The sequence below is a fragment of the Symphodus melops genome (genome assembly GCF_947650265.1).
Source record: "Symphodus melops genome assembly, chromosome: 3".
NCBI lineage: Eukaryota > Metazoa > Chordata > Actinopteri > Labriformes > Labridae > Symphodus > Symphodus melops.
In genome coordinates this window covers 7898266-7914511 of record NC_136693.1, presented here as the reverse complement: position 1 = coordinate 7914511, position 16246 = coordinate 7898266, and the positions used below count along the sequence as shown (strand labels likewise).

The 16246-nt window shown below is 40.3% G+C and overlaps 1 protein-coding gene across 4 annotated transcripts in view; it reads left to right on the top strand.

The window, feature by feature from the left end:
* The first annotated feature begins 335 nt into the window (after nucleotides 1-335).
* The window catches only part of nhsb (Nance-Horan syndrome b (congenital cataracts and dental anomalies)), a 49253-nt gene continuing 33342 nt past the window's right edge, over nucleotides 336-16246 (top strand). For all 4 annotated transcript variants that reach the window (XM_079339426.1, XM_079339428.1, XM_079339427.1 and 1 more), the window contains exon 1: nucleotides 336-939. In XM_079339426.1, coding sequence (XP_079195552.1) covers nucleotides 660-939 — 280 coding nt within the window. In that variant the 5' untranslated portion in view covers nucleotides 336-659. The remainder of the gene's footprint in view (nucleotides 940-16246) is intronic.

The window sequence follows — 16246 nt, the reverse complement described above, 5'->3', positions numbered from 1 at the left end:
TTCAGGCCAGAGTCAGTTTGCATCAACTACCCGCAATAAAAAAACAAGGCTGGAAATACAAGAGCTGGCCTTCAATATAAAAGCTTAAATAGTACAGAATGGGTTTAAATATATATATATATTTAAAAATAAAAAAAAACAGGCCTTACAAAGAAATTGTTTGTGTATGGTTGTTTCAATATCAATGAATGCCTAATGAGTGTATTATTTAAAAAAAATCCAAATCTATCTCCTGCCCATCCTTATTTAAAATTGTACGTCAGCCCAGGTTCTTATTTTGAAGACTTTGACCGGTGTTTCCTTTACATCGCGGCTGACTTGACGCAGCTCGGAGACAACCCATGATCGCAGACGCAACACGCATCCTCACACCACTGACCTGAGCTTAGCTGTGTCCTGCATGTGTGTGCATGTGTGTGCGTGTGTGAGCGGGAGTGTGAGTGATCCCCACAAACCAGCAGCAGGATGGAGGATCTCAAGGAGAATCTGGGAACTTTGGATTGATGCCCGGGGATAGCGCGCGCTCGGCCTGAACCTCACCGGGGTTTCTCGTGGGATTTATATATTTGGATGTTGTCTGTACCCCCTTTCCCCCTTTTTCTTCAAAGCAGTGGGAATTTACACTTGGCTTACAACTTCGATTATTCGCGGCGAGCAAAATGCCGTTCGCAAAAAGGATTGTGGAGCCGCCGCTTCTGTGCAGACACCAGATCCCCAACGATGAAGGTCTGCTTTTCGAGGACCTGTGTGCCATCAGTAACGTGGTTCTGTCCCGGACCTTGCGACAGCTGTCCGACCTGGCCCGGCACGCCTGCTCCTTATTTCAGGAGCTGGAAAACGACATCATCAGCACCAACCAGCGGGTCTGGGTCCTCCAGAACAAAATAGGCCAGATCCAGCAGACTGCCAGTGCCCTAGACCCGAAAAAGGAGGCAGTGCGTAAGTAGACCACCACAAGTGTACCCATAACCTTTTAAAAAATACAACCACGATTTACACCTGAGCGGTGTGAGATTGTATTCATTCATGCTCTACATACATGTGCGCCTTCATGCTTCGAAGGGCGCCCACCTCAACATTATTTTTACCCAGCTGCACGCACGCACGTAAACCCGCACGCGACCGCGCTCTTACCCCCCCCCCCCCCCCCCCCCCCCCCCCTCCATTGAAATGTGTCACACGGTTTGCTTTCGCACATTTGAGCATTCAACAACGTCGAGACGCTTTTTTTCCACAGCGCAGGATGTGTTGACTGCTCATTCATTTGGCGGTCCAGACTCGGATGTGTGTGCGCGTGTGTGTCCGTCGACGAGGGGGGAGTGGGGGTTGGAGGGGAGTCTGTGTGTGTGTGTGTGTGTGTGTGTGTGTGGAGCGGAGGGGCGTGTGTTGCCGCTGCATTGGCTCAGCATCGCAGTCTCGTTACTGCGGGTAGCGCACACCTGAAGCATGTTCAGGCGGTGCGTTCAGGGCCATTCAATGAAGCCGAATCGTTCACACAAATATTTGAATTCAGGCTCGAGTGTCTGTTTAAAAGATTTTCGGGATGTGTGTGATTGAGTGTGTGTGTGAGTGCGTGTCATAAGGTTTTCACAGGCGACTCCCCGTGCGCCAAACCCACCCTTTCCACATGCAGCGGCACCAACACAGCATCAATAATGAATCCAGATGTCCGTTGCAGGGTAAATATGAACTGTTCATGCCTAGACATTCAGGTGAAGCTGAAACTGAAAAGCACACGACTGTGGAAGGATGAAAAAAAAATGAGGGGGGGGGGGGAGAGAGAGAGAAACCTGATTGGCATCAATGAGAGTCTGCAAATGAACGTAACAGCGCGTTCTGTTGGGCAGCTTCATATTATTTATGTCCTCTGCAGTCCCTTTCAGTATGAGGCTGTAGATTTCAGACGATCTGTTCAGTGATTTTTGTCAATTTCTGTGCTTCGGTTAAATCCCGCTTTAGGTTTTTCATAATCTGGGACAATCAAAGAGCATTTTGGGGCCTAAAGCAACTGTAGACGAGCGAACTCCCTCTTTAGATTACCCCAACAACACACACACACACACCTACACACACACACACACACACACACACACACACATATCAGAGCATATGTGGCAGGGAGGATGTCTCTATTACATACAACTGTGTGCTGCTCTGTTTACTGTTGTTTGCTGCTTGAATGAAGCTCTGATGTTGAAGGCTACACTGTGTTCTTTTGAAATTAAACAGAGAGAGACATATTGTTTGCATTTTGTCCAGCATACAGGGACAGATTTGAATTAAAGTCCTTAGCAGCTCACTGCTCTAAATGCCCTGAACAAGTATAAGTAACACCCCGAAACCTGTCTGTCTGTTACACCTGGTGGGTTCACAAATCCCTTAAATATTGGTCATCTGAGTGGAATGGGCTTCCCTGCAGCCAGTCAAGTTAGACAAACAACTTGGCACATGCTTTTCCAAGAGTTTCGTAACTCTGGAATCTAAGAGTGGTGAGCGGATGCAATCAATTAGGAATTATTTTGAGTGAGCGGTTTACTGCGGGCCAGAAGTTCACAACCTGGGAGTCAGGATTATAAGAGTTTGTGGGATAAATTTAGCCTTTAGTGTCTCTACGAGGACAATGGGGAAAAAAAGACTAATTCTGAAGCTTCAGATTCGGTATTTATTTTCAAATACTGTTTCAGGACATTCAGACTCTGAAATGCAGTAACCCTTCAGACACTTACATACCATCTTAAAGAGACATTCCCAGATGTTTGGAATTCACACGTTAACCTCTGATTTGTTTTTTGCTGTCACAGACAAAAGTGGATGTTCCTGAGAGAAATATGGTGGAATCCTTCAAATCAAAAAGATCATTTTGTTACACATCATTAGAGCTTTGTTCATCTGCATCACAACTAATATAACCTGAGAATTGTAGTCCCAAATTCAAACTACCCCGCAGCTGAGAAGGATGACAATAAACTGGAAAGCTAGCGTACACTAGTGATAAATAAATAGCGCAAACTCTCCTTTCAAAAATAGCAATTTGATGTCCTTAATGCAACTGGCTTCAGTCTCCTCTCTCTCATATCTTTTTTTGATACATTGAAGCGCGAACATGATTCGGCAAAAGCTTAGCAAAGCATGATGGATAATGAAATGACATGTTTGTGCTTGCACAAGCTTTTCTCTATTTTTATCATAGCAGAAGGATTTGACCAATATCCAATCACAAATTCTGACATTTTAAAGATGAATCATTTACTCTGACCAACATGGAACAAAATGTCTTCAACCCGTCTCCCTGTGTGATGAACTGACACGCTACAAAACTGTAAATATGTCACAACATAAAACACACTTGGGATCTTCTGAGGTCCTTCAGCTTTATGTTGTTTGTTTTAGTCTTCATTCAGATTTCGGTGGGAAAATATTGCTGCAGAATGACAGAGAAAATGTTTGGCTGTCTAGACTTGAACTTGGACGCAGGGAGAGTTTGAGTCCTCTGAAGACCAACACTCATACTTGGATGCCCACCAAAGTTTTGCTATTTTTACTCAGCTTTCAAAAGGGCTATTATTTCCTTTCTGACTCAAATGGCAGCAATAACCCGGAGGAGGTGAAAATCTGTGTGTGCACACACGTCAATGAAGACAGGGTTTCCTCACTTCATTGAAGAGTGTATCAAGATTCAAAGCAGTCAATATGGAGCCGACACAAATTGATCCTAAACATAGCAGCAAGGGTTAGGGAAGTTCAGATGCTAGTGAGAACGTTTCTGTGTTTGGTTTACAGAAAGAAATGTTTCGAGGAACTTTATAAAACTTGTTCCGTTGGTTTCAGTTTTATTAGCAGTTGTAAATATTCGTTGGGGATATCAAAGTTTACTTATAGTGAAACTATAGCTCTCTCTTGAATAATAAAAAAGCCGAATGGTCAGTCACAAACTGTATAGTGCAGTAAGAGATGTTCAGATGTCAGTGTCTTACTCAGTAGTTATTCTTATACAGACTTGACCATTGGATGATCCCAGACACGCCTCTGATACGAACATGCAAAATGTAGATGGGCAGAATATACATCAACCTGAAACCACATTTTGGAGCTTCTGGGTATAATATAGGATGAGTGGATTGACTTGCTCTCTTCAATATCTGATACACTATATCTACACAAACACCTTGTAACAACACTTTGCTGATCTGAGCTCAGTTTTGGATCTCAAATTTGGGATAGTAAACATCAGGACCCTCTATACCAAAAAAGGTTCTATGTGATCTATTGACATCTTGACTGCTCGTTGAATGCGCTTCATATTTTTGCTGTTAGGATGTTAACTAAAAACTATAGATGGCAGTTCCTGTGCTTTGCTGTTGTTTTACTTTGTGATTTTTCATCCACTTGTTTCAGTTTATACATCCATCCCAGGGATATTGACGCTGTTCATTTAATCTGACATAAAAGGCACATACAAAGACAGTCTCATCAGGTTTTATAAAAATATCTCAACACATATTTCACCAACTTCTATGAAATTGGGGAAAGAAATTCATGTCCCATCCTTAATGAATTTGACAAACTTTGTTCTGCTGAGCTTTTTTTTAAAATAGCGCCATCACCTGGTCACAATTTCAGTTTGTCTTACACTTTTGCACATAGCCAAAAATGATCTTTGGCATTAACCTTTGCAGTGTTTAATGGTTCTAGGAGTAACTCCTAGCATGCTAAAAAAAGATAGTAGGTTCTGATAAACATCATACATGCAGATCAGCAGCATGTGAACATTGACATGGTTAGCATGGACAAAGAAATGTCTTCTTTAGTAGACACAAATTGTATGAGGATAGACTTAAAAATGAAACTCTAAAAATATGTTACACACTCAAAATATCCCCCCAAATTGTCGGCTTGATTCCCCTTATATCTGGTGGGATGTAACTTAGGCTCTCAATGAGAAAGAAAATGGTGTAAATGTTTTAAAATCAGGATTACGATAATATTCATAACATTTTCCTGTGTTGGCTTTGATACATGTAATTATACAAACTTCATTATGTATAAGGTTGACATTTCTCATTGGGGGGACAGTTTGAGGTTTAGGAGCAGAATCAGTAGCCACTCACAGCACACACAACCTCTCCTGGAGCCAGACACACACTTTTTTTTAAAAACATTTTTAATCTGAAAATATTGGTCTACAGCAAATACATTGTAGTGCTCTAGTAATACTGGTTTCTTTCTGGTGTGCCATTAAAGCAAATTTGACTTTGAATTTGAGAGAGTATGGCCTGTGGCAGCGGGGGACGGCTCTATCTCAGTAGTCTGCATAGTAACAGGAGAGAGAGAGAGGATGAGAAAGGCCTGCTTTAACCTTTCAGCTGAGTCAATCCATTTCTCCCTCTCTTTCTCTAACCCCCCCCTCTCTCTCGCTGTCTCTTTGCTGGTCATACATTTTTACTCACTGTTTTTGTAGTACAACTAGCTCCCGTTCTGCTGCACACATCATATTGTTGAAACAGTTTGTTGTGGACAAAATGAGACGAGCGAGGGAGAGTGAGAGACTGTGAGGGAGCATAACAGTGAGATCCTCAGTGGTGTGGAAGTAAGTGTGATTATTTTCTTGCAAACAAACAAAAAGTTCTGCAGTAAAAGCAGAAATAAAAACATATTTACCAGCTGAACACTGGCCAACAGGCTAATATGTTCTGTATGTGTTTTAGAGGTCTGACTTCAACCTCATGAGGCAGGTTAGCATACATTCTGTCCATGCACATCTTGTCCGTCTAACACCTAACCACACACACACACACACACACACACACACACACACACACGCCTTAGACCAGGAGCATCAATTCCAGAATCTAATATATGAGGAAGCCTGTTCTCTCCTGTCTCTTCCTTAATGTCTCTCCCTTCATCCGTCTTTGCATTTCTGTGTCCATCCCCCCCTCCCCCTCCTCCTCCTCCTCTCCATCCATACCTCTTCCCTCACTGCCCTACTTTCCCCATCATTATCAGCATGGAGAGACTTCTGCCTCTCGACAGCATATTTAATGTTTAATGCACTTTGATTTCCACCCAGACACTTACAAGCCTGAAAGGAGAGAAGAGGAGGAAGAAAGTTTGACAACAGAGTGAAAGGGAGAGAGACAGCGGGAGATAAGGAGAGGCCAAGCTAGTGTCGAGATTGTGATGATGTGAAAGGGGGGGGGACTTAGATTGTAAAATAACTATAAATCGGGGATGTTTATTTCGGAAGAAAAGACAAGTATTGTAAGGTGCAAGCCCCATTCAGAGTATACAAATTTCAAACTCACATTATCAAACTTTGTGTACATCAATGCCAGCAGCTGCACTTAGCATTAAGCAAGAAGAATCTGATTATAGCGCGCTAACATGCAGGTCACTGTTAAGTGTTGTGTTTTTGTGACCAATGAATAAGCCCTTTATTGGAGAAAGTCTCATTTGCACAGTCCATTAATGAACCAACATGCTTTAAAGTAGTCTGGATAACATTTATCTAATATGGCCTCAGAGATACTTCAACATTTTTTAAGCCTGTGTCTATGCCATTGTATGTTCTTCCATATGCTTGTAGAAAGGAGTATGGGTAAAGTTTGATACACTCGTTTTATAGTTATAGTGTCAGGGAGAAATGCTTTGTGCGCTTTAAAGTACATTTTTGTTGCAATACATAGAGTGGCCACTTGAACAAGATAGCAGCAACAGGAAATAACCCTTTTTAATTTTAAATTCCACAGGAGCGGTTACAAAGCTCAATCTATATTTAGCTTTTGTACTTTCATTTTAAATCTACAATCGCAGAATATTGATGTCCCTACAGTATGTGTTGGTTCTGTTTTTTCATGGAGTCACATGGGAGGCAGCGGCCTGGACGTGTAACAATGTCACATAATCATCAAGCGGGTTGCATTCAATAGGCGATGGCAACGGCAACATTTTCAAAACAGCGATGATGGATGAACTGCATTTCATTTGTTATCTCACTGTACAGCTTCTGCAGACTCGAGCAAAACGTTTTCTTTGTTCAACATTAACTCATATGATACAAGCTTAACTGTGGGTCACAGATAATTCACCATCAGACGGCACAGTGACTCTTAAATTTTTTTTTGACACATCTAATCACAGTTTGCCTTATAAACAGCGCGGAACTGTTTATCATTGCTACTCACTAGCTTATCGCTAGCTTCGTGCTAGCTTTTCGCTAACTTCGTGCTCGTTTCGCCACAAGTACAAACAAGAAGCGTTTGCAGCTTAAACTCGACCAAATGATTGTCTTAAGGACCAAAATTAGTAATTCAATGTCTGATAAACTTACAAATTCACTCCCTAAACTGATTGTTCTGGACTGTAAATCACTATTAGTTGTGGAAGAAAAGGTATTAGAAAATGTGGTAAAGATAGCAACGTGTGATCAAACTTCCAAGCTGCTGTGCAGAAAAACTATTTCAAACAAGCTCTAACAGCTTTATGAAACTGAGAAACAAGTAGAATTGCATGCATTGCATTCATTCATCCACCAAAATCCAGTGTGTTGCTTTTTAGGGCAAATATTGTGATGCACTTAAAATGTGATTAATTTCGATTAATTAATTAGAAAGCCCTGAGTTAATTAGTTAAAACATTTTAATCAAGTCCCACCCCTAAATATCGTAATTTGTTTTTGGTTTAAAAAAAATCACTTATAGAGAGTCTGAGCCTCTTAGGAAGCATTAGTGTATGGAGTCGTTTTGATATGTCTTCCACCCTTCTGACCAACGTCAGCAAAGCCCTGACTACCTGATGGATCTAGAAGATTATCTTGCCAGTTTCTCCTGTGGTGAGAGGTGTGTTTAGAGTGATTATAACCTCCCTGATCTGCTCGGAAGACGATTGGGGCCACACAGACATTATCATATGGAATTGAACCATAGCCAATAGGGAAGCAAGCTCTCTGAAGCAGGAAGCACCACAAATGAGTTAATTTGTGGCTTAATATGTCATATTTTGTTGTCATGTGTGGAGTCTCGCACCTTTATAAAATTGTTCATGATCAGCTTTTTGTGTAACAGGCTTTACACATTTAAAAATGACTTTTCGTAGACGGTTAGTCAGAAAACATCAAAGGGACCATTCATTCACGTGGGCGGGCGGCCAATCAGTGCCACCAAAGACACTGGTCTGTGTGTGCTCAGGGTGAGCCGCTTTAAACCTTAATGAACAGGCCACGTTATTTTAATGTTTAATACATGCACAGAAGTATTTAAGAGAACAGGCTAATCCTTGAGTGGGAATGAATGTCCTGATTTAAATATGCAAAGAGAGTGGAGATAGCAGATTAAGATTAAAAAAAAAGAAACATCTTCAAACTATTGGGGCAATTGTTGTTGTGTTTATGTATGACAGAGGCCGAGCAAAAAGAAAGAAATCAAGTGAGTAACAGTACAAAAACTGCAACAACGAAATCAGAGCATATGGTCAGTATTATGTTCATTTATGTTACCATGGAAACACATGGGCATGACATGAAGTGAGGTCACGATGGACAGATGTTATGACATGTGTAAGTGATAATGTAAACTTACACTGTCACACACTTTGTTATTATTATGAGTGCAAGACAACAAGCACCCTGCATGACACACACACACACACACACACCAACACGCACACCAACACGCACACACACACTCCCTGGAGTCTCTTCTTTAAAAATCATCACTACATTTACTTTTCTCATGGCCCAGTTACATTCATGCTAATTTTGGCTAAGGTCATTCCATGGCTTTATATATAGTAACACACACACACACATACACATACACATGCACACGCACACTGTTGACAATTTATACAGAACACTTCCCATAGCAGAATGCAAACACATCTCACAAAACTCACAAACACAGTCATACTTGTACTCTACATACACACACACACACACACACACACACACACAGTCAAAGATGCACAGTCGAGGGCATCTGACACAGACACAACCCGCTGAACCCCATCGAGCCTCTTCTTTCTGTCTCTCATGTTTTCATTTGACATTCTGCTTTAAGTGCCCCTGTCTCGGGTTCGTGTTGCAGCCTTCAATAAAACATGCATGCCCAACTTGTTGGTGTGTACATCACAGCACTCGGCCGGCTGGCTCCCCTCTGGCCTCTGACTTTCTTCATGTTGTTGTTATAGTTCTGCTACTGCAGAGCAATAATACCAAAAAGAAAAGTATTAACCAAAGATTTGCTCATCTCTTCATGAAGAATATATTGGCTCTACAAAGGACTAACTAAAGTACATATTTTTCATAGCGTACGTGTGTGTAGTAAATTTAACACTTCCATGTAAAACTAATCATATCAATGAAATGATTTTTTCATAAAATCACTAAACGTACCATGTTGAACTTAGGTCTACTATAAAAAAAACAACTAGTATGGACACTTGAGAAAAAAACAGACACTGGCAGCTTTGTTGCATTACATTGTATTCCGTAGTAAAACTTGACACTACAGCAAAGTATGCGGCTCCTTGTGTGTGTGTGTGTGTGTGTATCCAATAAGTCTGTCCATGGATAAATGCCCCGCTGATTTGTGTGTCAGCCTCCTGTGACATGCTAAACTGAAATGTCCTGAACGGCTGTCATGTCCGTCTGGAGACCCCATCATCATCCCCATTTCCCCAAAAACCTTTGACAGATGGCTGGGGACCAAAAATGCTCGTACTCAGCATATCACTGGGTCAGTGTGTGTGTGTCGACTGAGTGGACATCTCTGTACTGTAGTGACTCCAGAACATAGCACAGTATTCAGTGCTGTATTTCCACAGGCATCAATGAGTAACTGTGATCCCCTTGTAATATTACGTAACAATAGAAATTACTCTGAAGTGTACCCAGTCAAGTCGAGAAGCTGTGAGAAGGACACATTATGTTCTTTATGAAATCTTACAGAAAAATAGTCACTTATTGCTTTACAACGTACACAATCCATATATGAACATTATATAGTTGGTCAATAAGGTCTCACATTGGCTTTATTTCTTGTTATTAAATGAGCTAATATTCATTGATCAAATCATTTGCCACATTCAAATACTTTGATTCAATAGTTAAAATATTTGCAAATGACAACAGAAAATAAAACTGCAACTACTTTGGTCTTTTGTATTTGTAATTAACAGAAACTCCTTGGGGAGTTTTTTGTACAAACAAACGAGGACATTTAAATACCTTCCTTCAACAGGCTTTTGCTGAGTTAGGTTTTTAAAAAAATGTATGCGTCCTCATTTCAGTTATTGTGAGGAGACTGTCATGTATTATGCTGTGCGGGCTCAGGAGTGTTCGCGATGCATTTCAGATTTTCCCTTCTGGCTTAATGCTTTGTGTTCAGATCATGGTGACTGCAGTTTGTAAAATCCTAACACTTTGGATATCCAGCAACAGCCTCTATTCAGAAATCCTACAAAACTTATAAATAATTGTTAACAAACGCAGAAGGGCCACCTCTCATTTCATCCAATTGGATAAAAAATAATGATGTTAGTTACTTAATGATTTTTGTTAACTGAGAGGGGTCAGGTGAAAGTGTTTCAAGTCTTCCAGGTGTGTAAAATTCAACGTGCACACAAAAAAGATAATTCTGGAAGAAAAATAGAAAGAGGAGGAGAAAAAGCTCTCTGTGTGATCAGGGCTGTAAGATGTCGTTTCACAAACGTCTTTAGGCGTGGACTGTGTAAATAGTGTACGAGTAAGATTTAAGGGACCCTTACACTCTGTACAGCAGAAGGCTGTTACTTTGGTTTTTCTTGATTCATTTTTATTTTTAAGCTTCAAATTTCATTGTATTTATTTCAGTTGTCCATAAACACTATATATGTTCTGAAGTCCTTTTTTTTTTTTTTTACATGTGTTGGAGATCCTAGCAGTTACAACTGTAACATAAGGTAGACAGAAACTCAAACTCACTCCCCATTACTCTCTCTCTCTCTCTCTCTCTCTCTCTCTGTGTGTCTCGTTCAGAGATTTCCTCTCAGCATCACAACAAAGTCCCACGCAGAGGCTCTCACAGACGGCCGTGTTTGTACTTTGCAGGGGTGCTGCTGGCAGAGAGCAGTAATGTTAAAACAGACAGAGATAAAATAAAGGAGCTGAAGAAAATATGAATATGTGGAAACAGGGAGTCCCTAATGAGTGAGTGCACAAGTAGGATCTGTGCATCATCACATACGATGCACAGACTTCACTGAGATGTTATGACAAGACTTTTTAAACCAAGTCCTTTTAAGGACTCCTTGAACTTAAGCCTGATTATCTGTGTGTGCCATATTAGATCAATATTAGTTCAAATAAAATCTTATGGGACTTGAACCCTCAGGTTTGTGGAAACTTTATTATTTCTACATTGGATCAGCCGGTCTGTTAACACTTCCCTCGAGCCACAGTGACCCTATAGCTCAGTCTGGTATTATCAGCCGACAAAAAAAGGATGCTAAGCTAATTTATATCAATAATGTTGGGACCAGCTAGGTTCAGAATATGGACAGCAGAGATTATGAGTATCAAGCAGGATTTAGGGCCAAAGCACGGACAGTAAAGATAATGTCCAGCAGAAAAGCTTCACAACGGACTTAGTAAACTATCAACGTAAGATGGAAACAGATGGAGGCAAAAAAAGCTCACAAGAGGTTGTCTGCTGCTTGTTTTAAGGACTGAGCTGCTCTTAAGGAGTCCTCTCCAAACAGATTGTCTTTGTAAGAACCTTAGCATGCCGTAAAGAAGAGCCAAGCTAATTGGACTACAAGCAACCCCTGCCTTGAAGTCAACATGCACACGATATGATGCAGTCATAGTGTGAGACAGAGAGAGAGAGAGAGAGAGAGAGAGAGAGAGAGCGAATGCTGCAGATAGCAACGTTGATTATTTTTTTTAACAACACAAGGAACATGCATTGAAGATAAAACAAAATTCTAATCATGTTCTCTACAAATAAGAAACAAATCTGTGCTCATTAAAGAAACTTGCAAATTGGTTGAATTCCAAGGCTGATACAGAGTGTTAAGACGGGGTAAATTAATCCAATTTCACAGTGAGCTGGTGAAAGGTGAGGACAGCCGAGCCAAGGCTGCACTAATTAGCTGTATATCTGTCACTATCAATTGTATCAGTGGTCCAACCAAAGCCAAACACTTTCTTCTGCATTACAAACAAACGAATGCCTTTGCTGTACACATATGTACACACACAAACACACTCCATACATTTACATCCCATTTTCCTTCTCAGGCAGACACACCCTTTTTTTTCCATGATCCTGTGATAGCCTCGACCTGGGAAAGGTTGAGTGAGTGTGCTCTTTGTGCAAGCTACACATGCGTGTGCTGTGTCCTGCTTGATGACTACACGAATGTACCTCTGGATGACAGGCCAGAGATGCGTAAGCTAAACGCTGCAGGCTAGCACAGCTGTTACAGAGAAGAAGAGAGGAGAGGTAAGGTGGGGAGAGGATTTAAGGGATGATTGACTGAAAGACATCTTTGAGCTGAACAGTTACAACGTAGAGTCAGACATAAGCAGAACTGTACTCTCATAATCAAGTTGCATGTTGAGCTAAATGCTTCAGCTAACATGCCTTCTATATCATCAAAGACTTGTAAATACAGATATTCATGAAGCATGTTTTTTTTTTATATTAATTTTGTAATGCAGCAGGTCTGCATGATCACATGCAGCTCTTACTGTATAGTACCTGAGTATGATGAATGAATAGAGGAATGTGATGTACGTGATCATTTAATTAATTCTCTGATGATGAACAACTAAATACCATACACTGTCAAAGCTCACATTTAAACCCACAGGTGTTGTAGGGAGACGCCCTCGCAGAAATGGTGGCTAGGTTTCCTCCAGTTTTTCCACAGCTCCATCTAGAAGGTGAATTAGGCTTCAACATAAAGGCATCATAAATATCAATACAAATCTACATGCAAAAAAAAATAAACCCTTAGAACGACTGCTGCAATAGCTTCACACTGTAGACATGAACTTGTTAGCTGCAGCCCCCTGCAACCCTTCAGGATAAGTCCGATAGCTGTCTGATGGTGGATGGATGTAATGGATGGATATCTGAGGTTGGAACTGGAGGGCAAATAGTTATTTATCTTTAATGATACAGAATACTGAAGACAGTAGTATAAAATAATTACAGTATGCTGACAGATTCTGCTCCCATTCTGTGATCTAGTAATTATCACTGCACAGTTGAATAATTACACTAGATTGAAATTACAATTAACCAATTGTGTGACTTACTGGGGACTTCCCAGCTCTATTGTGTGTGTGTGTTTGCACGTGTGTGTTTTACTCAGTAGATTACTCCACTGAGGCCAGCTCCCTACAGATGACAAGTGATAGCAGATTAATAGCCTAACATATTAAAGTCACTATCCCTATTATGTCGCCTTGTATCAGTGCTGAATCAGTTAATATCTTACAGCTGATGACTCCTTCACCACTTCTCATGCGTCGCCTTTAGTGTAATCTAAAATGATTTAGTAGATTGGCGTATGGTTTGTTTGCTATTTAAAATTATTTTCTGCTTAGGAGCAATATGTAAATAAATGTGCAGTAAAACTTTAGTATCTGGCAAAGTATAGAAAGTCTCTCTGTAGAGCACATTTTATACACAAAGGCAATACAGAGTGCAGTGCACAACACTTGCCTGTTGTTGTATTAACAGCACAAACGGGCTAAATATCAACTTTAAGAAAAAAAAAATCAGATACGCATGAATCATCTGTAAATGTTTTTTAAAAATATATTTAATGAAGTTAGGGTGCGTTTTTTAGTCCACAACAAAAAAATTCAAACACAAATAAGTCTAACTTTAAAGATGAGAGGATTTTGCACCTGGAAAAAAAACAGGAATAAATGCTTTCACACATGCATAAAAACTCCTGAAAAACTCCCAAATAGTTTGGGGTGAGTTGCATGTGTGAACATTTTTAATGATCTCTGTGCGCTGCTTCACTCTCCGTTTACTGTTCCCCAGTATGTTCTTCTTCTACACTCTTTAGTGGACATTCTGTAGCATGTGGGAACAAACATGCCAGGCCATTATACAGAAACATAAACATTATGTGCTAACAGTGATACTGACAGATTCAATCTAAGTGTCCACGGCTGGGCAAAGCAGACCTTTAAGCCCTGCGTGTTAAAGTGAAGCGGAGCCATATGGTTTGCAGTGGATCAGAAGCAGTGATCCTGAGGATGATACGGCCCCAGCTGAACCTTTGTGCACCGCATTTACACCATCTGATGTTTATCGTTGCAGTGTGGTCACAGCCCCGATAGCACTGATCTCACACAATCACAGCGCTCATTATCACATATGGTAAACAGCTTATGCATGTTAATGTAGCTCTGGCTTTTTGGTGCTTTATCATACATACAAATTTAAGATTTTGAGCATCAGGAAATTAAAAATTATGTCAACATGAGTGATGTTCTGCTTACTTATAAACCAGCTGCCATTGGTCAATCAGTCTCTTTTCCTTTGTGCTACATCTTGAGTCTTAAGAGAAGGCTATAGGCTTGTCTGCTCTGTACACAAATGTATAAAGATATCATACAAGTATGCTCAATCATCTGTACACACATAAACGCTGCTATGGCACTCAGACAAACACACAGATGCACAAATCCATGACCAACACTTGGATGTCCCACAGAAACTGGCCCTCCTCTCATCCCTGGGATGAAAGGGGAGATAATGCATTATACATTCCAGCCTCTCTTCAGCAGTTCATTATAGTACAGTCAGAGCCTCTGCCTGAAAACAGGTTGTTTCTAATGAGACGCAGCTCGCTACATAACCCCGTCGCTTTCATTCAGTTGTAACGGAAATCCGTTTTTTTTTTTTTTGTCACAATGACCAAATGCTGATTTGCAGTTATTTTTAGTGCTTTTTTTTCTCGCTCGTTTCGCTTCTGAAATGTGTGATTAGTATTTATCACTGCAGTGAAAGGTGCAGCAATTATTTATACCGCTTTGTATTTTAGTCTCCTTCCATGAGGTACGCCGATGATGAGGTGAATTCAGCCATTAATCCTCAAAGATTTATTAGAGTAAGTCCTCACCTATCAGCACCGACTCTGATAAAGAATCTGAGGAATACGGGACGGATTTTGAACTTTAAGATTATTTAAATTAACTTTTTGCAAAAGAGCTGCAGCTCAGTATCAATGATGTATTATTGAGTTCAGCTATCTCAAGGTGTACAGTTTTCAAAGTACTCAATATTATGTTGGAGTTTGTTATGGAGTGTGGGGAATAACATGCGGGAAAGAAGGTCACATTCAAACCGCTTGATGGACCACAGTCTTTGTGCATGGTGCGAACAAAATAACCACTAGGCCACCGGCTCGCCCAGATTTCACTTTTGTATATAAATGTCAAATTAATGGTTTTTAAAAGTTTCAAAGATATCTGAAATATTATTCAGTGTATTATACAGATGCTTACATCTCAAAGATAAGTAAAAAAAAAAAAAAAAAGTATGTGGCGCTCTGTTTAGCTTAGAGCAGTGGTTCCCAACCCAACCCCCACCATGAGGGGGGTCAAAACATGCCTTCCAAAAGAACAAATAGAATTTTTTATATTTTAATCTAAACTAATTTAAAATGGTATACTTTAGCCATTGTTGTTAAAAAACATAAAAAAGTAATTTGATTTATTAAACCATATCATTAAGTGAAATAAAACAAAACTTAATGTGTATACATATTTTAAATGATAGGACGCACACACCTCTGTGTCTATTTATTAAATGTGTGACGGTTTGCGGGTAGGAAACAGGAGAGGGAGGACCCAAGTGCAGAAAAAAACCCTAAAATTTATTAAACAAAAGCCAAAAACCAAAACTTACTTCAATAACAAAATCCAAAAACTACAAGGAAAAAACACAGGGAGCAGGGACAAGAACAACAGGCCACGACAACCAACATAAGACAAGACAATGATCCGACAAGAGGGATAGCAAACACAGAGACTATATAGACAGGGAAATCAGACACAGGTGAGACTAATCAGACAGGTGAGGACAATCAGGGTAATCAAGACAGGAGGGAAACACAGAGAGGCAGGAAACCAGACAACACTGAAAACTACAAGGTAAAACATGGAACACAAGGAACTAAAGGATGTAAGAAAACAGAATCACAGGAAAACACAGGAAACACTGAAGACGAGAATACA